At 46.1% G+C, this 23,059-nt stretch overlaps 13 protein-coding genes across 13 annotated transcripts; 8 read left to right on the top strand and 5 right to left on the bottom strand.

The window, feature by feature from the left end:
• Positions 1-45: 45 nt before the first annotated feature.
• Positions 46-1,477, bottom strand: VTP01DRAFT_10518 (uncharacterized protein; the record flags this gene model as incomplete). The annotated part of the gene is made up of 10 exons (XM_069378889.1): positions 46-150; positions 218-251; positions 308-374; positions 438-521; positions 581-737; positions 796-848; positions 906-1,096; positions 1,161-1,230; positions 1,299-1,386; positions 1,445-1,477. The coding sequence occupies 10 exons, from the start codon at positions 1,475-1,477 to the stop codon at positions 46-48; spliced, it is 882 nt and encodes a 293-aa protein (XP_069238918.1).
• A 113-nt stretch (positions 1,478-1,590) lies between these two features.
• On the top strand, positions 1,591-3,192 carry VTP01DRAFT_10519 (uncharacterized protein; the record flags this gene model as incomplete). The annotated part of the gene is made up of 5 exons (XM_069378890.1): positions 1,591-1,816; positions 1,874-1,979; positions 2,046-2,443; positions 2,507-2,735; positions 2,793-3,192. The coding sequence occupies 5 exons, from the start codon at positions 1,591-1,593 to the stop codon at positions 3,190-3,192; spliced, it is 1,359 nt and encodes a 452-aa protein (XP_069238919.1).
• An 801-nt stretch (positions 3,193-3,993) lies between these two features.
• On the top strand, positions 3,994-5,250 carry VTP01DRAFT_10520 (uncharacterized protein; the record flags this gene model as incomplete). Its single annotated transcript, XM_069378892.1, has 6 exons — positions 3,994-4,019; positions 4,077-4,105; positions 4,201-4,295; positions 4,348-4,768; positions 4,843-5,054; positions 5,116-5,250. 6 exons carry the CDS (start codon positions 3,994-3,996, stop codon positions 5,248-5,250), a joined length of 918 nt encoding a protein of 305 aa, XP_069238920.1.
• A 32-nt stretch (positions 5,251-5,282) lies between these two features.
• On the bottom strand, positions 5,283-7,184 carry VTP01DRAFT_10521 (uncharacterized protein; the record flags this gene model as incomplete). Its single annotated transcript, XM_069378893.1, has 7 exons — positions 5,283-5,899; positions 5,963-6,442; positions 6,508-6,646; positions 6,708-6,789; positions 6,863-6,982; positions 7,056-7,072; positions 7,128-7,184. The coding sequence occupies 7 exons, from the start codon at positions 7,182-7,184 to the stop codon at positions 5,283-5,285; spliced, it is 1,512 nt and encodes a 503-aa protein (XP_069238921.1).
• Positions 7,185-8,081: 897 nt separating this feature from the next.
• VTP01DRAFT_10522 (uncharacterized protein) lies at positions 8,082-8,396 on the top strand (the record flags this gene model as incomplete). The annotated part of the gene is made up of 1 exon (XM_069378894.1): positions 8,082-8,396. The coding sequence occupies one exon, from the start codon at positions 8,082-8,084 to the stop codon at positions 8,394-8,396; it is 315 nt and encodes a 104-aa protein (XP_069238922.1).
• A 94-nt stretch (positions 8,397-8,490) lies between these two features.
• On the top strand, positions 8,491-10,399 carry VTP01DRAFT_10523 (uncharacterized protein; the record flags this gene model as incomplete). The annotated part of the gene is made up of 7 exons (XM_069378895.1): positions 8,491-8,565; positions 8,647-8,742; positions 8,809-8,885; positions 8,949-9,159; positions 9,215-9,417; positions 9,473-10,121; positions 10,187-10,399. The coding sequence occupies 7 exons, from the start codon at positions 8,491-8,493 to the stop codon at positions 10,397-10,399; spliced, it is 1,524 nt and encodes a 507-aa protein (XP_069238923.1).
• A 752-nt stretch (positions 10,400-11,151) lies between these two features.
• On the top strand, positions 11,152-12,339 carry VTP01DRAFT_10524 (uncharacterized protein; the record flags this gene model as incomplete). Its single annotated transcript, XM_069378896.1, has 1 exon — positions 11,152-12,339. The coding sequence occupies one exon, from the start codon at positions 11,152-11,154 to the stop codon at positions 12,337-12,339; it is 1,188 nt and encodes a 395-aa protein (XP_069238924.1).
• Positions 12,340-12,604: 265 nt separating this feature from the next.
• On the bottom strand, positions 12,605-14,356 carry VTP01DRAFT_10525 (uncharacterized protein; the record flags this gene model as incomplete). The annotated part of the gene is made up of 2 exons (XM_069378897.1): positions 12,605-13,283; positions 13,353-14,356. 2 exons carry the CDS (start codon positions 14,354-14,356, stop codon positions 12,605-12,607), a joined length of 1,683 nt encoding a protein of 560 aa, XP_069238925.1.
• Positions 14,357-14,538: 182 nt separating this feature from the next.
• On the bottom strand, positions 14,539-15,463 carry VTP01DRAFT_10526 (uncharacterized protein; the record flags this gene model as incomplete). Its single annotated transcript, XM_069378898.1, has 3 exons — positions 14,539-14,945; positions 15,018-15,337; positions 15,393-15,463. 3 exons carry the CDS (start codon positions 15,461-15,463, stop codon positions 14,539-14,541), a joined length of 798 nt encoding a protein of 265 aa, XP_069238926.1.
• A 505-nt stretch (positions 15,464-15,968) lies between these two features.
• VTP01DRAFT_10527 (uncharacterized protein) lies at positions 15,969-18,101 on the bottom strand (the record flags this gene model as incomplete). The annotated part of the gene is made up of 5 exons (XM_069378899.1): positions 15,969-16,115; positions 16,175-16,312; positions 16,376-16,572; positions 16,640-17,696; positions 17,763-18,101. 5 exons carry the CDS (start codon positions 18,099-18,101, stop codon positions 15,969-15,971), a joined length of 1,878 nt encoding a protein of 625 aa, XP_069238927.1.
• A 1,858-nt stretch (positions 18,102-19,959) lies between these two features.
• On the top strand, positions 19,960-20,196 carry VTP01DRAFT_10528 (uncharacterized protein; the record flags this gene model as incomplete). Its single annotated transcript, XM_069378900.1, has 1 exon — positions 19,960-20,196. The coding sequence occupies one exon, from the start codon at positions 19,960-19,962 to the stop codon at positions 20,194-20,196; it is 237 nt and encodes a 78-aa protein (XP_069238928.1).
• Positions 20,197-20,332: 136 nt separating this feature from the next.
• VTP01DRAFT_10529 (uncharacterized protein) lies at positions 20,333-22,143 on the top strand (the record flags this gene model as incomplete). Its single annotated transcript, XM_069378901.1, has 8 exons — positions 20,333-20,428; positions 20,679-20,835; positions 20,904-21,141; positions 21,193-21,232; positions 21,291-21,377; positions 21,446-21,565; positions 21,729-21,897; positions 22,019-22,143. 8 exons carry the CDS (start codon positions 20,333-20,335, stop codon positions 22,141-22,143), a joined length of 1,032 nt encoding a protein of 343 aa, XP_069238929.1.
• Positions 22,144-22,444: 301 nt separating this feature from the next.
• On the top strand, positions 22,445-23,058 carry VTP01DRAFT_10530 (uncharacterized protein; the record flags this gene model as incomplete). Its single annotated transcript, XM_069378903.1, has 5 exons — positions 22,445-22,489; positions 22,592-22,667; positions 22,726-22,778; positions 22,856-22,909; positions 22,984-23,058. 5 exons carry the CDS (start codon positions 22,445-22,447, stop codon positions 23,056-23,058), a joined length of 303 nt encoding a protein of 100 aa, XP_069238930.1.
• Between the last annotated feature and the right edge of the window lies 1 nt (position 23,059).

The following is a 23,059-nucleotide window of genomic DNA, read 5'->3' on the forward strand; positions in this document are numbered from 1 at the left end:
CATTTGTTATATTCTCTATTTTACATAAACCAGCTTATGCCATTTCTATTTAGCGACGTTGTTGTAAAAGTTATTTCTCTTGAGTCCCATTGCAGTCTTGTAAGGTGCAGTGATGGGTGGTTGCAACGGATCTAGAGAAGTATATGATGCCTAAAGAGACAGCAGTTATTTAATTTCTTGCTCATTTGCTTGCATCACGTTACAATTTACACTTTACCTCCAGAGGATATGTGCGATCGGCGTCGTATCCGCTGCGAGTAATTCATTCAGTGAATATATCTTTCTTGCTAGAATGCATGCCACTTACTTCAAATCACCGCAGGCAATGAAGGGCACAATTTCACGGTTAGATCCCACCAGATCATTCATTTCATCTACAAGAAACAATCGTCAATATGCGGTGAATTGTACAAAAACGGATAAGAATTTTTTTTTACCATATTGCATGTCTAGAAGCGGGTTCGCCATGGTAGGTTTGTAGCCTTCCGGCGGTTTGTATCCTTGGCAGACAATGAAGGCCTCTGTAGTATCCTTTAGAATAAAAGCTCCAATTTGCATAAAGCTATCAGCAGCTTCTCACCTATACTAGAGTTTCGAGAACTTCTGGGTTTGCTGCAGGCAACGGTAGGGAAAAATATTTTGAGCTGCGAGTACAGTAAGGTAATATCCTTTCCTCTAAAAATCTTGGCTACAAATGTGCCGCCGGGTCTCAAGACGTGCGTGGTGATATTTAGGGCCTATGAACCGCGTTAAGGACACACATATGCTACATGCATGTCTCTGTATGTCACTTACTGCAAGCAGCAGTTGCGCTTGTATGTATTCGTCCATGTCGTGGAGACCAGTTACTGCGATATCTCCCGTTAATACAAATCCTCTTTTTTGTACTGTTTTTCTCCTATTACCATCTGGTGCACCGTCACATACTACGATATCTGCAAGCTCGCCCTCAAAGTAAGATATGATTTGCTCGGCTGTTGATTTTTTGGTGATATCGCCCTGCAACTGCACTACACCCTCCAATGGCGCCATGGCTTGTAGATCAACAGCGACTATCTTTGGCTCTTGTTCTTGAGGATTTTTTGCATGATTCTCGCTATTGAAATATATTTTCTTTAATGTTCCATTATTCCTCCTCTTCTAGCAGTAGTTTCTGTTACCCGAGCTTTTTGGTAAGCACTTGAGACCAACTGCCAGGTGCAGCGCACAAGTCTACTGCTCTGTGGACACCTTCCATGGAATAAAAACAAGGCGTTACTACGTTGTCGCGACCGATCGTCCATTCCATCGCTGCTAACCTCGAAATAGATCAAACTCTTCGTCCAGCTGTAAAAGTTTGAACGCACTGCGTGCACGCCAGCCTTGTTCTTTTGCTAATCGGTAATACTATTCTCGGTTCGGATCAACAACGTTGCTAAAGACGAGTTTTGAAACATGTACGTACGACGTCGCGCTTGTCTTTTGACGATTTGCCCATGCTAAGCGGATCGTTGACGTCGGGTAAAAAGGGGATTGGGCAGAAAATTCAAGCGCACACTCGCACTTTAATCTTTCTCCTCCCCACACTTTTTGGTCCGAGTGCCCTGGATTATGAATACAGCAACCATGACCAACAACCTTGCAAATAACAATGACACCAGCAATACAGCAACAGCAGAGATCGTGCCTGCAAAGCGACGATTGTCGAATTCAACCGAAAAGGACAAAGACAAGAAACGACCTACGATGTCCAACAGCAGCAGCAGCAGCAGCAGCAAGCCAACACTCATTGATTCTGAGAAGATGGTCCATTCGTGCCTGTCAAAATATCGACCTTGTAAGTTTGCAGAGCTGCATTCCGAGAACTTGTGATCGTACTCATGACCGGGACCAGATTTCATAGTCGACGACTATAGTGAGGAAACGGCTGATTCTCGGCGATCAACACCGAACGCTGCAGATCTTAAAGTGACGTTGGAGTACCCAGGAGCTCGGGAAGAGTATGTGGAAAGGAGGAAAAGAACCTAAATTTCAAGTATAAAGTTAATTAATATATTTCATGTTAGATTTCTGTTGTTGAGGCCAGTGCTGAAAACTGGCAAGACAGCTGAGGATATGGATGTGGAGGATAAGGATGAATACAACCCGATCTACGATCTTATGAAAAGCATCAGATATATATACGAGTATTACCTTACACCGGAGCAGCGGGAACGGCTCGGCGATGACTCGCAGGGTATCATGCGCAACCTGACAAAGTATCGAAATCGACGGAACGGGAACGGTTTTGTCAAAGCAGTAGAGGATTTTAACCGAGTGATACGGGAGTTGAAGGATAATGGAGAAATAAGCAGGAATGCAAAGGCGATGCGGCATCCTAGCTACGAGCTTGCAGTCCATATCATGTATCAGGTGTATAGTCGAACCGTCGCACGGCAAGCTGATGCGCTGAATAACTATCAAGGTAAACAGGAAATGCACTGCTTGTGATATGCTAGTGATACTTAGAAATATCTATTCTTAATAGCATTTTCAAATAATGTGTATGGTGAAATTAACCCTACACTGATCAAGGAATTTATTCAAAAGACACGAATGAATTCTCGGAGCGTGTTCATGGATATGGGATGCGGGATTGGCAATGTAGTGTTACAGGTGGCAGCTCAAACTGGCTGCGAAGCATATGGTATTGAGATTATGGAGGTGCCATGTAAATATGCTAAACGGCAGTTACGAGAGTACGCGGCGAGAATGAAGTAAGTGTAAAGGCAAGGCTCAGACGAGACACCTTGTTATTTACTTTTTTACTGTAGGGCGTGGAAAATGCCTTTGGGCAAGGTACATTTTCGACAGGGAGATTTTTTGGATCTGGCGGCGAGTGGGTTGCATGAAACGTTAAGGCGGGCGGATGTCGTACTTGTGAACAACTATGCATTTGATTGGCAAACCAATCACGGGCTCGCACAGCTGTTCCTCGATCTGAAGGAAGGAGCCAAGGTTATTTCGCTCAAATCCTTCGTACCAAAGAGTCACAAAATCAACCAGCGGACGTTCCATATGCCAGAATCAATTTTACGTGTAAAAGAATACGAGTATTTCTCGGACGCTGTGAGTTGGACCAGCAATGGAGGTACATATTACATTGCCACTGTAGATAGAAGTCGCCTGAAACCCTTTTACGAGGGCATGTACAAAGATTCTTCTCAACAATAACACATCCACCATTTTGTAATTTAGTATCTTAGATATCTACCTCAGCAATTACCCTGAAACGACATATCCATGTTTCTACCATTCCTTATCCATCCTCTGGAATATTATCTCGCAGTCCAGTTTCCCTTCCCCAATTTAGAAGAAATGCAGGTCATTTCAACAAGCATCATCTTTCTGTTTCTTCCAGTTTACTTTGTTTCTGGTGAAAGAAGAAGAAATTAAAGACAGAAAAGGGAGAAAGTTTGTGGAACAATGCTCGTTAAGGGTAGACACATATCAAAATGGAAATTCTTATACGTATGATGTCTTTTCTATCCGGGACTGTGTAAAACATGACATGGCATGAGGGGAACCGAGCTAGGTTGTACGCTGCTGCGTCGTTTCTTTCCGAAATCTAGCTCTTCTCGGTAAAAACGGCTTCTCTGTAACTTTGTTTTCAGTATACTGTACTCTATGATTTGAATATATACATCTTTGATAATGATGATTGTGATGAATGTCAGTGTAATAAACTGGAAATTAGTACTATATCGGTATCGATGCTATCTGAGAGATCTGCCATGAACCGTTGAGAGACAGAGCACGCGCAAAATTTGATCCGTTACTGCGCGCAGATATGGCCGAAGAACAATGTCCGGGCAAGAAGGGCGTGCTCATCCGACGAGATGGATAACTGAACTTTACTGGCTGAATGACAAACCCAAAATTCCCCGTAAATGCCCGCGTATATAAATCGGAGGGAAAGGGCATACAAAAATCCGGCGTGTGTACACTCTTTCTTCTTTCTTCTAGCTCCACATCATGGTCTTCAACAAGGTTTACAAGCTGTAAGTCGTGAATTAATGGCTTTATCCACGGTAAAATGGCTCATCAGACAATCATAGCAACACCGGTGCCGAGATCCCCGCAGTTGGTATGTTTGTTGTTATTCTTTTCTCGCTGCATTATGAACTATTTATGCAGCCGCATAATTCGACGAGACCCTTGTTGACAAATTCGTTCACATAGGCCTTGGTACCTGGCAATCGCCCGACGAGCAAGTCTACGAGGCCGTCAAGACTGCTATCGCTTCTGGCTATCGTCATATTGACACAGCATGGGCTGTAAGTATTAACTATCCAGATACCGCGTTTCCAGACTACTGACGGTTCTTAGTATGACAACGAAGCCGCTGTCGGTCGCGCTATCCGTGATGCACTCAAGGAAAATGGTTTGGAACGCAAAGATATCTTTGTTACTACCAAGCTATGGAGCACCTTCCACCGTCCCGAGAAGGTCGAGGAAGCTATCAACACGTCCTTGTCCAACTTGGGTCTCGACTATCTTGATCTATTCCTTGTCCATTGGCCAGTCGCTCTAGATCCCACTCTTGGACAAAAGATCCCAACGCGTCCTGATGGAACCCGTGCTCTCGACCCAGAGGTTACTATCGAACAGACTTGGGCTGCCATGGAGAAGGTGTACGAGTCTGGCAAGGCCAAGGCTATCGGAGTCTCAAACTGGAGCATCCCCAATCTCGAGCGATTGCTGAAGTCCGCCAAGGTCGTCCCCGCGGTCAACCAGATTGAAATGCATCGTAAGTATCTCTAGGCACTTGTACATATATACTCGCAAGGTTTTGGCATTAATGAATATCATCTGCGTAAAAAGCTTACTTACCACAGCAGAAGTTGTTGGATTTCTGTGCATCCAAGGGAATTCATTGCACAGCCTACTCTCCTCTTGGCTCTACCGACTCGCCGCTCTTGAAAGATGAGACTATCGCAAAGATTGCTGAGAAGCGTAACGTATCTCCTGCCCAAGTTGCAATTTCATGGGGCGCTGCTCGCGGTAGCGTTCTGCCAAAGAGCGTCACTCCCTCTGTAAGTCAACACTTTGTGATTGCCTCGATAAAAGTGTTAACAATTTTTCCCCAATCTGTAGCGTGTCAAGAGCAACATCGAACTGATCGAGTTATCACCTGAGGAAATTGCAGAGATCGATGGCCTGCAAAAGAAACTCACCAAGCGATTCGTCAAGCCAGCATGGGGCGTTCCTGTTTTCGATGAAGATTTTTAATGGAATCTAAAATAGATATATGACAACTAATTTTAAGATAAGAGATCATCAAATGGAGAACTCTGCTGTTGTTTTTGTTGTTGGTTGCTTGAAGACGAAACGGGTGCCGTGGGCTGGATGGGTTGATTGGAAGCTGCCCAGTTGTTCCATCCAGCATTCACGCTGGAATTCTTCATAGCATTCATGGAAGGTCCAACAGCAGGCTTTGCCGGCGCAGTGGATTTGCCAAGCGAATCGAGTGAGACAAAGGATGAGGCTTGGGACCACAAACCGCTAGGCAAGTCTGAACTGGGCTTTGAAGCGGTACTTGCTGGCGGTGTGCTTGTGCACGAAGGTGTTGCTGGCGCAACAGGCGTTGTGAAGCTCTGAAGGGAAGGAGGTCTGGTCGTGTTGTTGCTGGGAGATAGCGACGAGGCACCCAACGGGGAAATGGGTGCAGCGGATACGGGCGGTGTCGTCAAGGCAGCAGTGGCAGTAGAAGCAGGAGGCGATGTGAAAACATCATCACCCAAAAGGTCAAACAAGTCATTGGCAGTCTTGACTGCAGGCTTCGATGAAGTATTGGTTGTAGTCGAAGTAGCAGCAGGTTTGTTTGCAGATGAAGTTGATGTAGCAGCTGGAGGAGCAGACTGGAAATCATCGAAATCGTCTATCATTTCCAAACAAGTCAGAGAATATGTATTCTAAAGAGCAATCTGCACCGTTTCCATACCAAATGCTGAGGAAGACGGTTGTCCTCCAGAAGCAAAATCGCCCCATTCGTCATTTTCTTCCTGGCGCTTTGACTGGGAAGCCGGGGCATCATCATCGAAATCGAACAAGTTAGCTTCTCTCTTTGGCTCTGCAGCTTTGGCTGGCGACGATCGGCTGGAAGATGCAGTGTTGGTTTGCGGCGGCGAGTCGTCAAAGTCATCGTACTTGCTGCTTTCAAAACGATTCGGTCTCTCATCCTCATCGAAATATCCGCCGCCACCGCCCATACCAAAGCTGCCTCCGCTTGCACTGATACTCAGTCCTCCTCCGCTGCCGCTACCAAAACCACCGTAGCGAGAACCCATTCCACCGCTGCTGTAGAGCGATTCTGATCCAACACCTTGGTACTTGTTGCGGTTCTGTCTAGCCTTCTTGCGCTCTGCACGAATCTTGTCCGTATCGTTCAAAAGTTCTACGAGCTCTTTCGCTCGGTTGCGGACTGGTTTATTATAATTAGCAAAACTACTGCTCCTTCTTCGACAACGCATAGTCAAAGCAACTTACTGTTGATACCCTGGTCCTTGCCTTTCTCATCAATGTAATGGAAGTTTCGCATGATTTTGATCATTGATATGTGAGAGCGAGCATCGTCAATGACACGCTCCGAGCCGTTCTTGACAAGATATTCGAGAAGCACGAGCGCCTGTATGGGTAGTTGTCAGTAAAGCGAAGAGATCTACGGTTCATCGCTAATCATTGTATACCTTGTAAATCTGTCGCCACTGTCTAGCTTCTTTCTCGGTAAATCGCTTGTACAGAGTGGGCATAATTTCGTTAAAATATTGGCTGAATTTTTTCAGTGTTTGCAGGTTAGTGCGACCCATTCACGGCGGCGGGATTATGTCGAAATATAGCATACTAGTTGTAAGTGCCTTGCGCAATCTCTTGCATAAGTGTGCTCGAAGCGCCCCAGGGTTCATTGTTAGTTGCCTCGTGCACTTTGGCCTCCATCTCTGTGTAATTGAGCACAACATTTTTGCTGGTAGAGAAAACATGAGAATGCGCCCGCTGCGATCCACAGTGAGCCCTTATGCAAGGACAAGAAAACTCACACTTTGTTGATGACATCCTGCAAGGTTTCAGTGAGACAATTGGACGTTGCCGGTTGTCATTTACAAACTTACCTTAACTTCCCAAAGGTCAGGAAGCTGCAGATTGGACAGCTGCGAAAACGAGTTCATCCTGCGTGCACTCGTTCAAGGTTGAGACGGGAAAAAAGTTTAGGTAACTTTGCGTGCTTGCCAGAATAACCCCGTCGCACGCTGCTGAATAGGAATGAAGAATAATACAGCAGCAGCATTTGTCCCGACTTGCAGAAACTACTAGACGTACTCCAATTACAACTATCTCCTTGTCTCTCGCTTTGACGTCTCAGTTTTGCTCATTGTTGCTAGGCGTGACAGTGGCGATAAACGATAATTTCATTCTATTTCCCTTCCCTTCTTTGGTCGCGAGCAGTAATGCCGCTCGGCTTCATTTTTGAATCCTGCTCTTGTCACGAATATCGAAACGCGGGATGCGTGCTTGCGAGGCAGAATATCTTGGATAGTTGCGACTTTACATACGTTTGCTGGCTCGCTGCACTATCATATCTGAATAATTGCCACACAAAAGAAGCAGTGGGGGGGGAAGCAACAATCCCCCTTCTATGATTGTGGCCATACTTTGAGACAGCACTTGCAAGATGCTGTTTCTTCCTGCTCATATCAAGATACGTATGTTTATGGATACAAATAAAAGATAAGAATAAAATTGGTCCGTTAAGCATTCGACTAGACTTGCAGAGTACGTGTACAACGTGGAAAACTGTCTTTTTCTACTATTTTGCGACAAAGGGCTCTTGCATGCAGCAGCAGCAGTCCGGGAAATTAAAAATATGTAGTGTATTTGTTCTATAAATCTCCATTTAGACGACGACGCGTTCTCTTTCTCTCCATTCTGGTGTTCTATTTTGGGGGACTATGGCTGGTGCGAATGGTGACACAGAGTGTCTATTATAGTACACGTCCACACGAAAAAGAATAATTTGTTGAGTAGCACCTAATGCACGGGTAAACTGGTATAGTCCTCTTTGGAAAATGATGGGGTGGAGAGAGCTCCATCGGCGCGTTCACTTGGCAAAAGTGCTAATTGTATTGTTTGCTGCAGCGGAAGGTATTAAGCAGCCACGGTTGCAATTATCAGATGCGTTGTGCCGCTCCATTATCCAAATAGCGACTACCATGACTCCTTGTGAGCATGAACGACGAGACTATTGGACAACAAGGTTCATGATTTGCCGTCGCGCCGCTGCTGGTGCTGCTGTTGCTGCCGCTGCCGGCGTCACCTTATCGATTCATCCCCAGATGGGGTTGGCGATGGCTGCAAAAAATTGCGGACTTTGGTTTCTGTAATGCACGGCACAAAAGGGCAAATGAGCTGGGCGGGTCAGACAGATCCTTCTTGTTTTTCGAGGTCTTTCTACTGTTTTCATCTCACTCTTCACAAATGTCACAATTTGCACGAAAAGCGTCTGCTGGTATTGCTCCTGACAGACACCACCCGCACACTCTTTCCACGCTCGTAAGTGACTCTCCTTGAACACCGTGTCACCTCCCGGCCGCGTAAGTATATGCTTATCATCCCCCACGCCCCCACCCACAGGACTTCCAGGGCGCAAGCTCTGCCGCAGCCGCCAAGGCCATGAAAACTGAATTGAGCAAGCTTGCTTCTCAAATCCAGGATGAACAAGAGCGCAAGGTAAAACGGAGAATGCTGGGAGACAAAAGCTTCGGGCGTTTCATCTCATTTTACTGTGATTTTTAGTTCTTTACACAAGAAATGGATGGTTTCTACATGCTGTTTACCCGGTTTATGGACGAGAAGGCCAAGGGTACTAAACTGTAAGCAGAGGATTAGTCAATTCATTCAGTGATCAGCAGACTCTAATGATTTTTTTCCCATAGCGACTGGGATAAGATCCAGTCACCCTCGCCTGAGCAGATTGTACCTTACAGCGACCTCCCGGAAAACACCTCTGCCGAGGACCTGAAAAAGTTGGCTGTGCTTAAGCTGAACGGTGGTTTGGGTACAACCATGGGATGCGTTGGCCCCAAATCGGCCATTGAAGTTCGTGATGGAATGACCTTTTTGGATTTGAGTGTGCGACAGATCGAGGTAAGGTTTACCGGGTCTTTTCTATTATCAGTTCCGGATCTAAGCGATTTGGTAGTACCTGAATCGGAAACACGATGTGGACGTGCCCTTCATTTTGATGAACTCCTTCAATACAGACGAAGAGACTGGCCGTATTGTCCAAAAGTATGCTACACATAACATCCGCATCACTACCTTCAATCAGAGCCGTCATCCCCGCATCAACAAAGAATCATTGCTGCCGGTCCCACGCTCTCCTCATTCTCCCATCGAAGAATGGTTAGTTTGTTGTTTGTAACAATGGCTATTATAGCCTTGCTCACGTGCGTTTCAGGTATCCTCCCGGTCACGGTGACTTGTACGAAGCTCTGTACAATTCTGGTTTGCTTGACCAGTTGCTTGCTGAAGGCAAGGAGTATCTCTTTGTATCCAACGTAGATAACTTGGGTGCCACCGTCGATCTTAACATTCTGCACCACATGGTTGAGAGCGATGCTGAGTTCCTCATGGAAGTCACAGATAAGACAAAGGCAGATATCAAGGGTGGTACCTTGGTGGATTACAACGGCCACATTCGTCTGCTTGAAATTGCTCAGGTCCCCAGCGAGCACGTGGAGGACTTCAAGTCGGTCAAGAAGTTCAAGATTTTCAACACCAACAACCTGTGGATCAATCTCAAGGCTATCAAGCGTGTTCTGGAGGAGGAGTCGATGGATCTAGAGATCATTGTCAACAACAAGACTACTGACAGCGGGCAGAAGGTCATCCAGCTTGAAACTGCTGTTGGTGCAGCTATCAAGCATTTCCGCAACGCCCACGGTGTCAATGTACCACGCACACGTTTCTTGCCGGTCAAGTCCACCTCTGACCTGTTCTTGGTGACTTCCAACTTATACTCTCTCGTGCACGGACAATTGGTTGTCAATCCCAAACGCATGTTCAACACTGTTCCGCTGGTGAAACTTGGAGATCATTTCAAAAAGGTAAAGCGATTGGCAGAAAAATAATGATCGGTTCCCTAGTCCTGATACCTGGTTTCTGTTTATAGGTTAGCCACTTCTTGTCGCGTTTCAAGACGATCCCCCACATCTTGGAACTTGACCATCTGACAGTGACTGGCGACGTAACGTTTGGTGCTGACGTAGAGCTACGAGGTACCGTCATCATTGTTGCCAACCACGGAGAGCGCATCGATATCCCATCCGGTGCAGTTCTTGAAAACAAGGTCGTCACTGGCAACCTGCGCATCCTTGACCATTAAAAAAATTTTCTGTTACCTCTTGTTCATTCCCACTATACATTCTCGCACAACAATCCTCTGTTTCAATCCAAAACTGTTGCTTTTTTCTTCCAATTTCTACATTTATATTTGCAATGACAAAGAAGATATGCAAGCAGGAATGAATCTGAAGCATTTGCTGAATACAAAGGACCAATCCACGTATTTTCTGCTACTTGCCAAAACTTTCTTATCGCTGTCGGCAGACTACTCCAGATCTGGCTTTTTGTTTTGTTTTTAGCAATCTAGAACAGCGCCGCCGCGACAGAAACGTCACACGTTCCACAAAATTCGGTGAATGAGGAAAAAGGCAAAATGATCGTCATTTCTAGTAATGCATGTAACACATTTCTAACCGCTATCGTCTAGTGTAGTCCTTAGACCGATCAGGATCTACACGGTTTGATGGCGAGCGAATTCGCGTTTCTAATACCTTTCATCGCATCGTTGTTGCTGGGAATGCACCGGTGCACGGATGTGGCCCATCGGCAATGTGAGGGGAATGCACAAACGTTAACGGTGCTCCTTCCTCCGATTTGGCAGCGATCCGATATAGGTGTTCCAGTCAGTTTTGACAACCCGATTTTGGAAGCGCCAAGGGAGGACGACGAGTTGGGTGATGGAAGAGGAACTTGACCATAATAAAGCAAGTGCGAGTTTCTGATCACATTTTTTGCTCTCTTTCCGCTTTCCCCACTCCTTCTCCTTCTCACTCTCACTCTTCACATTCCTTGATGTTCGGACCATTCTTCTCCTCCTCATCGTCAGCCACCTATACCCGTCTTAATCCTGTCATAACTACCAGAGCCCGCCGGAAATTGGGATGGAGGACATTGCTAAAGTGGTCGCTCATTGCTGCCGTCTTTGGCGTCCTGATCTTCTTTATCGTATGCCGCGTTGATTTACATTTACGTATATATGTCCGCGAATGGATATCACCTCGAAAACCCGTGATTATCGAGCCCCTCAGCGACGGCGGTGCCTGCTTTCAAGGCAGCAACGACGAGCAGCCTTTGTCCCACCACACCGTTACATTCATGCCTGGCAACCGCGCCGTCGATGATATTTGCTATGGCTTTGCAGCAACTGTGCGAAATCCGGGCTCCATCAACCCTATCACATTCCACACAACCTGGCCAGATGCTGGCAACAGCGAGCAAGACGATTATGACGATGACGACGACCCAGTGTTTACAGAGACACACTTGGCCGCTATACGATCGTTTGCGGCTACGCAGGATCAGAACCAGACAAAACTGATCCTATGGATTGATCCACGACACGAGACCCGACTTTTGGAGTCTCCGTACTGGCAACAAATCGGTGACGACCGTATTACGTACCAAAAGATCAATTGGCACAGACTGGCTGAAGAAACGACGACAACAACTCCAGTTTATCGCGACCCCGTACTCCTTCGCCTTTGGACCCTGTATCGCTACGGCGGTGTGTGGTTTGATATGAATACCTTGTTCGTGCGAGACTTGGCACCGCTGCTGGAACAAGAATGGATTGCGCAGGGCAACTGCTTTACAAGCGTGGAAGGCAACCCGTTCCAAGGCACAGGGTTGCTTCATTTCCAAAAGAAATCACCGTATCTATGTGAGATGCTGAACGGCGCAGTTCAGCGACTTGCTCTTGGTCAAGAATTAGACGAATCCTTTTACTACCAAATTTACCGACGAGTACTCCATCACGGCATCCGACCATGGGCTATCGTGCCCTGGTGCTTCACAGATCCATCCCAGTGCAAACGATCCAACTCACTCCCAAGCCCTTTCACCCAGCAGTCGAGCTTCAAAAAGACTTGGCTGCAAAGCATATTTGCATTTCATTGGCACGAGAATGCTTGGCCGGCCAAGCCTTCAGGCGACATTTTCAGATACCTTCAATCCATCCATCAAGATGTCACAGGATGGTAGACACCGTGCTTCTTCATTTGTTCTTCATACTACTACGCTACCTTTTGGTGCGACCTGTCTAATGCCTACTACAACAAAGGGAAAACCTACCATTGCATGTTCTTTTTTTCTCTCTTGTTTTTACCCTATAAAGCATGGATGCTGCTATTGATGATTGCTGCTGCTGGCATCCGTATTTTTTTTTCGTTCTAATATAATAGTCTAAACTGATGTTATCTTCATTTTATTGCCTTTTTTGTGAATAGTATTAAAAAAGGAAAAAAAATTACAAATCGTTGTGCATAAAAACGATGCTGTTTGGATCTGGCCAGGCGTTGTCTGTCGAGACGTTGCCACCAGGCGCAGCTGATGCAGGTGATCGAAGGAAATACGCTGTGATGTTGAACGTTACACCAGCTGCAATCAAAAGGAACCATGCAATGACAGGCAGCGCTTCCTTGACTTGCAAGCACAATACATTCTCCAATTTCCGTTCTGCCGCCGACCGCGCGCTTGTACCCCAGCCGACATCCCACAGCGAAACAAGTGCCCACAGCTTTGCAGGCACTAGGCCCATCAAGTAATAGACAGAGTAGATCGGGAATGCTAGGAACCGTAGCTGCCGAGTAACAAGGAGTGAGTATGTGGTCTTGATAAGAGCAATTGCCATCAGCGAGACGAGCCAGACAGCCAGCACAAAAGGTGCGTGTGCCCAGAGAATGTAGAAAATTGAAAACAGCAAGACGAATGGGTAGACGCCCTGGTAGAACAGCTCGGCAGCCATCCACGGACTGTGCTTGTGCAGGCTGCGAGCATTCCACAGTAGCTCGCGGTAGAAACTCTTGCTCCAGCGTGTCTGTTGCTTGAACCAACGCAGAAACTCGGTGGGTGTCTCAGTCTCGCAAAACGCATGGTGCGTGTACACGACCTTGTAGCCTTTCATCAAGACGCGGTTTGTCAAGTGTCTATGGCAAATCATCATGATTAATCGCGTTGCTGTTTGTTGTTTCACCTTGGCAACAATATTTGCTTACCTATCGTCACCGTAGGTACACTCCATGCCGAGGAACCGCTGGCCAATCCATTCATCCAGGATTTGTTCCAGAACCTCCGAGCGATATAATCCCATGGGCCCGGAGACGCATGTCACTGACCGGTTGAAGCTTTGCGCTGCACGCTCAATGTTGAAAGCCATCCAGTATCGAAGAGACGACATGAAGGATAGCAAGCCGTCGTTGGCATTCCAGATACGCACGTCGCCTGCAGCTGCTCCAATGTTCGGATGCCAATACAGAGCCTTCTCCATCTCCTTGAGTGCTTGAGGATCAAACCGGGTATCCGAGTCTGTCGACATGACCGCCTCGCAGCCAGCGGCCATGAGTATCCGGAACGCCGTGTACATTGCGTGTCGCTTGCCGCGATGAGGTTGCAGATAGCACACTGCCTGGGTATCGGTTGGCAGAGTTGAAACAGACTGCTGCAATGTTGATGCGCCCAGTTGTCGTTGTTGTTTTTGTTGCGACGACGACGACGAAGAAACCTTCTCGTCGTCAACAACCGCTGCTGCTACATCCTGCTCGTCTTCGTCCTTTTCCGATAGCAGTTTTGGAAGCACCACGACGGGGCAGTTTGGAAATGTCTTTTCAAATATAGCCGCCATTTCCTGATCCTGCGGGTCTTTGCCATCGATAACTACGACAATCTTGATAGGTTCGGGATACTCTAGACGCTGCACAGACTCGAGACATTGCCGAAACAGCGTTGGCTCTTCTCGGTAGCCTACAACTGCCAGTCCAACGCGCGTCGGTGGTCGTGTCTGCGGGTGCTTGCGGTAAAAATGCAGCGTGACCCGGTTGAGCGTTGCAAACAGGAGCTGGAGCGTGATAAATACAAACACCACCGTGCCATACACGCCCAACGCCCAGAACGACCTTTCTGTAATGTGTAGATGTAGTGCATAGCCAATGATGGCTGGAACGACAAAGAGGCACGATACCGTGATTGAATATGTAAGCTTCAGAGGGAAAGTCCAGAGCATGGCATGAATATAAATTATGTGTACAAATAAAATAAAAAGAGGAAGAGAAAAAATGGGCCCCACTTAGACGAGTTGCAATAGTGACAGATCGAAGAGGGGCCTCGAGGAAATAACCACCGTGAAACAGCTTCGTCGCGGAATAAACAACAAGGGATATACTGTAGCAGGTGGGGTCTTATTGATCAAGAAGAGGAGGAGGAGGAGGAAGAACGAGTGTTACGGATATATTCACGGCTGTCTAGATCAGCGCGTCGAATTGGTTCAGGAATACGGTATCGAGAGACAGCGAGGACGATGCGCAGTGCGGTCTCAAGGCTTATTCTGTGCCCTTGACTCACAAACACTGGATTTGGCGCGGCATCTGTGGTTCGGAGGGCAGCACCGTAGACAACGCCCGATTCTTGTCCTTTCAGGATGTATCGGTCCCCGCGTCTCTGAAGCAGCGGCTTGTATGCTTGCTTGACTTGGCCCATCACCAGATCTTTGCCGATAGCCAGAAAGTTTTTAGCTGAGCCGATGGTAGGGATATCTGCCACGACGCCGAGATGGCATGCAATGCCGCATTGCCGTGGATGCAAAAGACCGTTTCCTGCAGCATTGGAAAAACCAAGACACAAACAGATCAGAGTTAGGAAAGCAAACAAATACAGATGATCCTTACCATCTACAAGGACAACTTGAGGATACAGGTGTGGTTCTGATTGTTTGAGTCTTGTCAACAAGTCCAAGATAGGCTCGACTTCGCGAAAAGCAAGGAAGCCAGGTATGTACGGCAATGTCAGACGAGTTTTCAGAAACGCACGGTGTACCACCTCTAGACTTGGAAACTCGAGCACCACCAAGCACGCGACTGCTTGCTCTACATTGTCCTCCGGGAAGCTCAGATCCACTCCAGCAATGTACTTTAACCCTTCCAGCGTCACTGGATCAAAATCGAGATCATCTTGAAATATCACTTTGGTCTTGAGCTCGTTTTGTTGTCTAGTTACGCGAGTCAACTGGGTGCTCTAGCTGTTAAGTACGTAAAAGACTATACGTTTCCCATTTTCGCAATTGATCTTGGGATGGATTAGGATTGTATTCTTCTTGCAGCATAGCTGTTGCCATTTCTGACGAACGCTCACAATGACTTTTCAGTCAACTGCGCCTCACATTAATGAATAAGCTTTGCATTTGGGATATTCGAGCAGCAGCAAACTTGGTACATTGCAAGTTATGATTCACAACAGTGTGTACAACCATTCAAATAACAACAGAGTGAAATAAACAAGTTAGGTGGAGCGAGTGATGATAATTAGGAGGTAACAAGCGTGGAAAAGTGCGTGAGAGTGTGAATATGTGTGTATAAAAGAAATTGAGTGCAGAAACTAAGGGATATATAGCAAAGGGCTCGTGTGTTTGGAAGTAAAAAGAGGTGTCATGTGTGTATATGTTTGTAGAATGGGGTGAAGAGCTATGTGCACGTGTGTGATATGTGTATATGGGAGAGTGTGTGTGTGCGCGTGTGCGATAGGATGGTGCGTGCAAAGAAGGACGATAATGTAAAAGAATTATTAAGGAAGAAGAAGGGAAATGTGGTATACAAATGCAGAAAAGATGTGCAAAGATGAGCTCACGAGTCGGCAACAGCGAGATCTTCAACAAGCTCGTCCTCATCTTGCTTTTCTTCGTCTTCTTGACGCTGCAACTCTCGTTTCCGTGTCTCATCAATAAGTGCAATCATATCTTCAGTTGTTGCCACATTGCTCAGGAATGGATGCTATCCACCAAAGATGTATTTAGCAAGTGTTCTCCCGATTGAATTAATATCAAATGTACCTGCAACAATGTTTCGGCATCAGGACGCTCGGAGGGATCGATGGTTGTACATTTCGCAACAAAGTCTTTGAGATCTTCCGACCACTTTTCTGCGTCTGCAACGGCAGGCAATCCATTTGAAGCGATCAGGAAAAGCGCCTAGTGATAAATCAATTGGGTTAGACCAGTCTTATACAATATATGTAGTATAGGATAACTTACACGCAGAGGTGGATATTCAACATACGGGGGATCGCCTTGCATCATCTCCAGCATTACTACACCGAGACTCCAAATATCGGCCTTTGCATCATAATCCTGGCCTTTGATTACTTCCGGAGCCATCCAGTAGGGCGTTCCAATGACAGAGTTCCGTTTAGGTTGCTGCTTGGAAAGCTGAGCGCAGTGGCTAAAATCAGCTGTACACATACAAGTTAGAAATGTTGTCAATTGAGATAGCAAGAGCTGCAAAGCGAGAAAGCTTACATATTTTGATTTCACCACGCATATTCAAAAGGATATTGTCGCTTCGCACGTCACGGTGTATGCGGTGCAATCTATGAATTCTGCAGAGACCACGTAGAATATCGCGTGCAGTGCGCGCCATATGCTTCTCAAGTAGAAGACCATCTGCATCTTCAGTGTGTACCGCAATGATATCAGCCAGGGACACGTCCATGCATTCCATGACGACCCAGACTTGATCCTCTGTCAGATAAGTTGCAAAGTACTCAACAACGTTCGGATGGCGACTCATTTTCATGATGGTCAGCTCGTTGCGAATCTTGCTCAGTTTCTGCTGTGCAGTCTTGTTGATCTTTTTCACCGCGACAAGCTTCCCGGTCGCCTTGTGCTTCGCGGCAAACATTGGGCCTGATTCGCCTTCAGCAATGAGAACAAAGTCAGAGTAGAGTGTGTTGGGATCCTTTGTCTCGGCGATATCGTCAATGAAGCTCGAGTCGAGTGCCAAGTGGCTATCCGATGCAGCGACGGCTTCCGGCAAGTCGTCTGCGGAAGAGGTGTCTTCGAGCGGCTGAGTGTTATTGTTGCTGCGGGATAAATTTGATAGCTGCAAGAGTTTCGAAGACCGTGCGCGCACAGGCGGTGCATATCCGACAGGTAAGTGATCGTAACGGTTCTTCGGGTCAGGGCTGTTGCGGACCTCGTTTGGCGAGTGTGGCGATGCAGGCAACTGTAACTGTTGCTGTTGCTGTTGCTGCAACGATTCCGGCATGCGTACTTGCATTAAGCTCTCGATAGTCTTTGGATGCGACTTTACAATCTCTTCTGGTACTCCCGACGCTGCCAAAATCTTTTGCCATTCGAGTGGCAGTCCAATGAATCCTTTGCCCTCAGTGTCCACCTGCACGTGTATGTTATGCTGGAAGTTGTATGGTTTTCCAATGACCGAAGGCGACCTTGTCACAGTGTGGGAATGCGTGTTGGTATTGACGGGAGGCGGAACAAGGTTCGGGTTAATAAACTGGGTATCGAGTATGTCGTCGCTGGGTAAAGAAGACTGTTGCCATACGTCCGGGAGTCCCTATACAAATCAAGTAAGAAAACCTGGCTCGCTAATCGCCTCAGTAAGCATCAAGCTTGACCGTACCATGAATCTACCGTTTTCTTTATTGTACTCAACATGAATACCGTGCTCGAACTGAGTAGGCTTGCCAATGTCCATAACCTTCTCCCCATGCTTTTTACGTCTCGGCTGATTCGATTTCGACATGCGTGAAGCCATGGATGTGTTGGAAGGATTAGCGTGATGGTAAAAACGTGCTAAACTTGATAATGTCGAGGACGATTCCATTTTCCGCAGACTACTGTGCCCTGAAGATGAAAGTCCGGCGGTGGATGGCCGCGATTCTGGGGAATGCTTCGTCGTTGCCACGGAGGGAGATGGCGCCGGATGCGTCGATGTCGGCGTCGCGATGGTGTTGCCCATGGTTGCTTTGCAAAGGAAAAAGGGGGAAGGACCTTTTGGGCAGTTGGAAAAAAAGTGACGAGCAGCGTGTAGCTTTCTCTCTCTGCCTTGTGCAACCAATGTTGGCTCAAGGTACCGAAATGTCCACACGCAAAGTTTTCGGTTGCCTTTAATGGAATCACGCTTTCGGTAGTTCTCCTTGACGAAAAAACACCGTGCACTGGAACCCTTTTCGGGCGGCGGGGGCGGATGGCGTATTACGGGCGTGCTGCCTGCCTGCCTGCCTGCTGACAAACTCGCAACCCGTTTTTATTTTCGAGTCTCGAGGCTTGCTCTTTGCGCTACTACCAATGACAAAACCCTAAAAAGTAAAAACTTGGGAATCACATGTGAAGTTTCGATCACTTGGCTCGAATTAAAATATCATCCAATAAGTAAGAAGCTCATGAAAGATTTGCAAGTGGAAAAATATACTTTTCTAATATTCACATCCCAAAAATCAAATTCGAGCAATACTTAGGGCTTGCACAGGGGCACGTCGGTTTTTGCTTAGACAGAAGTAATGTAATCGTTTTGTCAGCATATGAATGTGCTTAAAACAGTTTCGACTCGTGATTACACCTAAGCGGGCGGGAAGAAATTCTCGTCCCATTGTATTAATAGACTGTCCTCACCATGCTGACCATTGAACCTCGCTTGTTTATAGGTATACCCATTGACGTTGCAAGGCAGATCAGTTTGTCGATTTTAGCGAATGCATATACAGTATACACTTTTTCCCAAAAGTAATGTCGCCTTTTTATAATTTTTATAATACATTTATACACCAAAATGACAAATTGCAGCGACATTAATTTTTGGAAAAAGTGTACAATGGATGTAATGCTACGTAAACTTAATTTTCATATACTTAGCCCCAGGTCGTTATATTCCAGGGCATTGCAATCATCAGCTAATGAAAGCGATGTTATATGTTGATATGAACTTGATGTGCATTTGTACATACTCACCACGGATAAGTTAATGGACTGATAAAGCACTTACCGAGTCTGTGCGATATTTTATACGATATGGTCTATGAACAATGTCACGATGTTTTGATGAACCTTTTACCCTCATTTATTTATCAGTCGAATGTGCCGCTTCTTGGGAGTATAAATGTTTTCTCAAAAGCAAACAAACACACAGCCAGGCGTGCAGATTTCTGCATTCCCATAGCTTCAACACGAGTTTTGGATTGCATATACGTAGCATGAAACGAAGTCAATCGGCAGCTTTTGCCCATTCCAAGAAAATAACATTCGTGGTGCCTACAGCAATAAAGTAAACTGACGTTGATATAACCGACCATATGCCTCGTACTGGCAAGACTAGTAAGCAGAACGTATTTTAGTGTTGTATCCGAGCGGAATGCATCCCAATGCATGGAAAAGCCAGAACATTGCATGCAGTTGCCGCCTCCAAAGCTATTTCTATGTAACATGATCTACTAATCCGCTAATCGTTTATTGGCGTTTTTATTTATAATAGCACTTAATGAGGACATATTGCTCACGTACACTCTGCCAATTATCACCATCTTAGGGAAGAAAGGACGATGCATCTGGTTCTCATGTATGAATATATGCTAAAAAGGAGATATAGAATTACTTGGTAGATGGTTCTCCAAAAGCCAAAGATAAAGGTTATCGATACTTTGACTTGCATCGGTATGCTTCTATGTTATTATGTAAAGGCATGCAACCCAAATTTCTAACCTGAACGATGCATACATCGTTGTCGTCGCTTTCGACAGAAGGTGCATATGTATAAAATGAGTGAGCTGAAAGAGATCTGACATCTGTCCTTCTTATCATTGCCTTTCCCTTGTTCAAAACCGATGGAACTCGTTACTCAAGTCTGCCATACGCAATTCATCCCGCTGCTATCAAAGTTGACCGGGTCGCAGGCATATGCCCTAGCACGCAAGAATGAGGCTCTGTCGATTGGAACCGCCGTTGCCTTGACTGCGGTGTACATGGCGTATTCGACAGTGACGAAGACTCCAAAAAACTTCACCATTTTCCTTTGGCGGACAATATCACGCTTCTCGGGACCTACTTCTGTCAATGGCTAATAAGTGAGATAGCTTCCAAGATTACGATCCCTGCTGCGAATAAGTCTCACCTCGGCATGTATGTGGTAATAGACGACCGCGTCCTCCACAATAATGTCAGCCGTAGCTTACACTCTACTGTTTCAAGCGATACGACATGAACGGCTGTATGGTGAGGATCCAGGATCCCGCTGCAGCCAAGAGATTTCTGATGAAAACAGGTGATCAAGAAGAGCTGATGACAGCAAGTCTTGTATGTTACACAGTGTGCTAAGTGATCCCCTGCATGTATATGTAGATCTCTTTCCAAAGTATGATCTAAAGCCACAACGCGAGCGAGCGGTTATCGGCAATTTCTTTGCTAGAACCAATATACTTACTGCTGCTGGTGACCAATTGAAGGCTCATTGAAAGGTTAGAAAAGCATATCATATTTATAAAGGAACAAGTACAGCGTAGCCGCTCCAAGTGAGGTTGCTCACCAAGTATCGTACGTTTTGTAGGTTGCGAATCCGGCATTCCGTCGATCTATGCCAGTGGAAGTCTTTGGTAAATTGACACACATGCTATTCAAAATCATGGATGACCTCGATGAGACGGTGGGCTTTCTCGATTTGACGGCGCGCTTTACTTTGGATGCCTTGGGCCACGCAGGTTTGGGTAATATCTCGAAGTCGTGAGATTCTCTCCTCCCACAGCAACCTGATTTCTTTGTTTCTGATTTGCAGGCTTCGATTTTAATGCTATTGAGGATCGTCATAACCTTTGGGTTGAAAAATATCACCGCATCTATGTTGCCATGTGTGACCCATTATTCCTGATCTCGCCAACGCTTGAGCAGAAACTCCTCTGGGCATTCCCAGAGAGACAAAAATGGCATCAGGACCTGCGAGACTTTTTGGGCATGTTGAATGGAATCGTCGCCAAGAAGCGTAAAGAGTACAGACAGGAACAGCAGCCAGACACGTATCAGAAAGCCTGAAACGAAAAGGATTTGTTGGCGCTAATAATAGAAAGCGAAAGCAAAGAAGACGGACTCAGTGACGAAGAATTGAGGGTACGGCGTGCTACCCTAAGGTGATCCTGTCGCAACGTAATTTAACACGTGCGAATAGGCCAATCTGTGCATCTTTTTCCTTGCTGGTCACAACACCACCTCTAATGCACTATCCTATGCTGTCTACTATCTTGCTGTTAACCCGGTAAGTGCAAACTGGCCCTAGACAATGTAATAGTTTGTGCTAGCAATTGTTACTGAATATATAACTAGGACATTCAGCGAAAAGCGCGCGAGGAATCACTGTCGGTGCTCGGAGATAGCCAATATGATGTTTTCCCAACTATCGAACAACTAAAGAACATGCCATACATGAAATGCATTATCAGAGAAGTAAGTAACATTGCTGTATCAATTTATATCTCAAAAAGGAGCAATTACAAACTAACGGACGATGAATTGTTTCTAGACTCTGCGAATGAATCCTCCGGCTACTGCATTGTTACCTTGAGTTGCCACGGAAGATACAAAATTAAGCGGTGCAGTTATACCCAAGGGAACTTTGATTTCTATTGATGTCCATGAGCTGCACCACAATCCCCGTGTTTGGAAAGACTCTGACGTGTTCAACCCAGAGCGGTTTTTGGAAGGCTGTTATACAGAGGACCTCGCAGGAATGGGTATGACTTGGCTACCTTTCAACAACGGTGCTCGCCAGTGTCTTGGTATGAACTTTAGCATGATAGAGAAGCATGTTTTCTCCCGTTATTGCGTAAGTTGCCGCCACTTGCACTCTCACTTTCCTACCACCAAAATTCTCCTTACTGACCAAAGTCTTATTTGCAGTTAGAAAATATGAAGTTTCTCTTCCAGACGACTCAATCCACAAGAATGGTGCTGTAATGACCGGCATGCGAGTTATGTCTCCAAAGAACCTTAAAATAGTTTTCAAGAAACGAAACTCGTTGTAATAAATAATCTCTCCCATAAGCATATTAGAAGCTAACAGCAATTCGCATATATTTTAAAGTACATTTCCGTTACGATCGCGAGCGTCGTATGTGATATATTATCATCGTTTGACAAGGCCTCGAAACTGTAGATGCAATAGTTTTTTTAGGTATTAGCAATTTCCGCAAAGCAATTTTGCCGCGGTCGCTGTTTCCCCCTCCCAATTTGCTGCTGCTGATGTCACCCATTTTTTTGCTCGGGCCAAATTTGATGCCCAGCACAAACAAGCCTGGAGAGGTCTCCACCCTTTGAATTTGTGACATGTCGTCGGTTGCCCGCATCGCTTTCGGTTCCGTTGCCTCCAAGGTATATACATATATACAAACCTGCGCTGGCCGTGTGTGAACACACACGCACTCTAGTCTCGGAGAACTTTGTCGCTGAAAAAGTTTTTTTTTTTTGGTACAGGCTTCCTTCAACGTCCGTGCCGCCGTCCCCGTGATGGCCGTTCGCTCCATTTCCGGCACCTCTGCTATGCAAAAGGGTAATTCAAACGAAACGTGATGTGACAATACCGCGATTGAGTCTGACATGACGTTTAGATGTTGTTCAGGACTTGTTCCTCAAGGAATTGAAGGGCTACAAGCCTACTCCCGTAAGTTATCTGATATATATCGTCAGCCTTGTATGTCTGTGACAGAGTGAGGTTTGACTCTGTGTGTGTGCTTGTAGGTCAAGGTTGACGAAAGCCAAGTCAAGGAGTTGAAGCTTCCCCCCGCCCCTGAGGTAAGAGAGCAACGATCGTGTTATATTCTATATGCATGGGATATCGTAACTAAAAGAATATGCGTTCGAAACAGGCTCCCAAGGTTGATGAGGACCTCTCTGCGCAATTGGCTGCTTACGACGCCGAGCCCGAGGAAGCTACTCAGTAAA

The sequence above is a fragment of the Rhizomucor pusillus genome (genome assembly GCF_041956525.1).
Source record: "Rhizomucor pusillus strain CBS 183.67 unplaced genomic scaffold VTP01scaffold_9, whole genome shotgun sequence".
Lineage (NCBI taxonomy): Eukaryota > Fungi > Mucoromycota > Mucoromycetes > Mucorales > Lichtheimiaceae > Rhizomucor > Rhizomucor pusillus.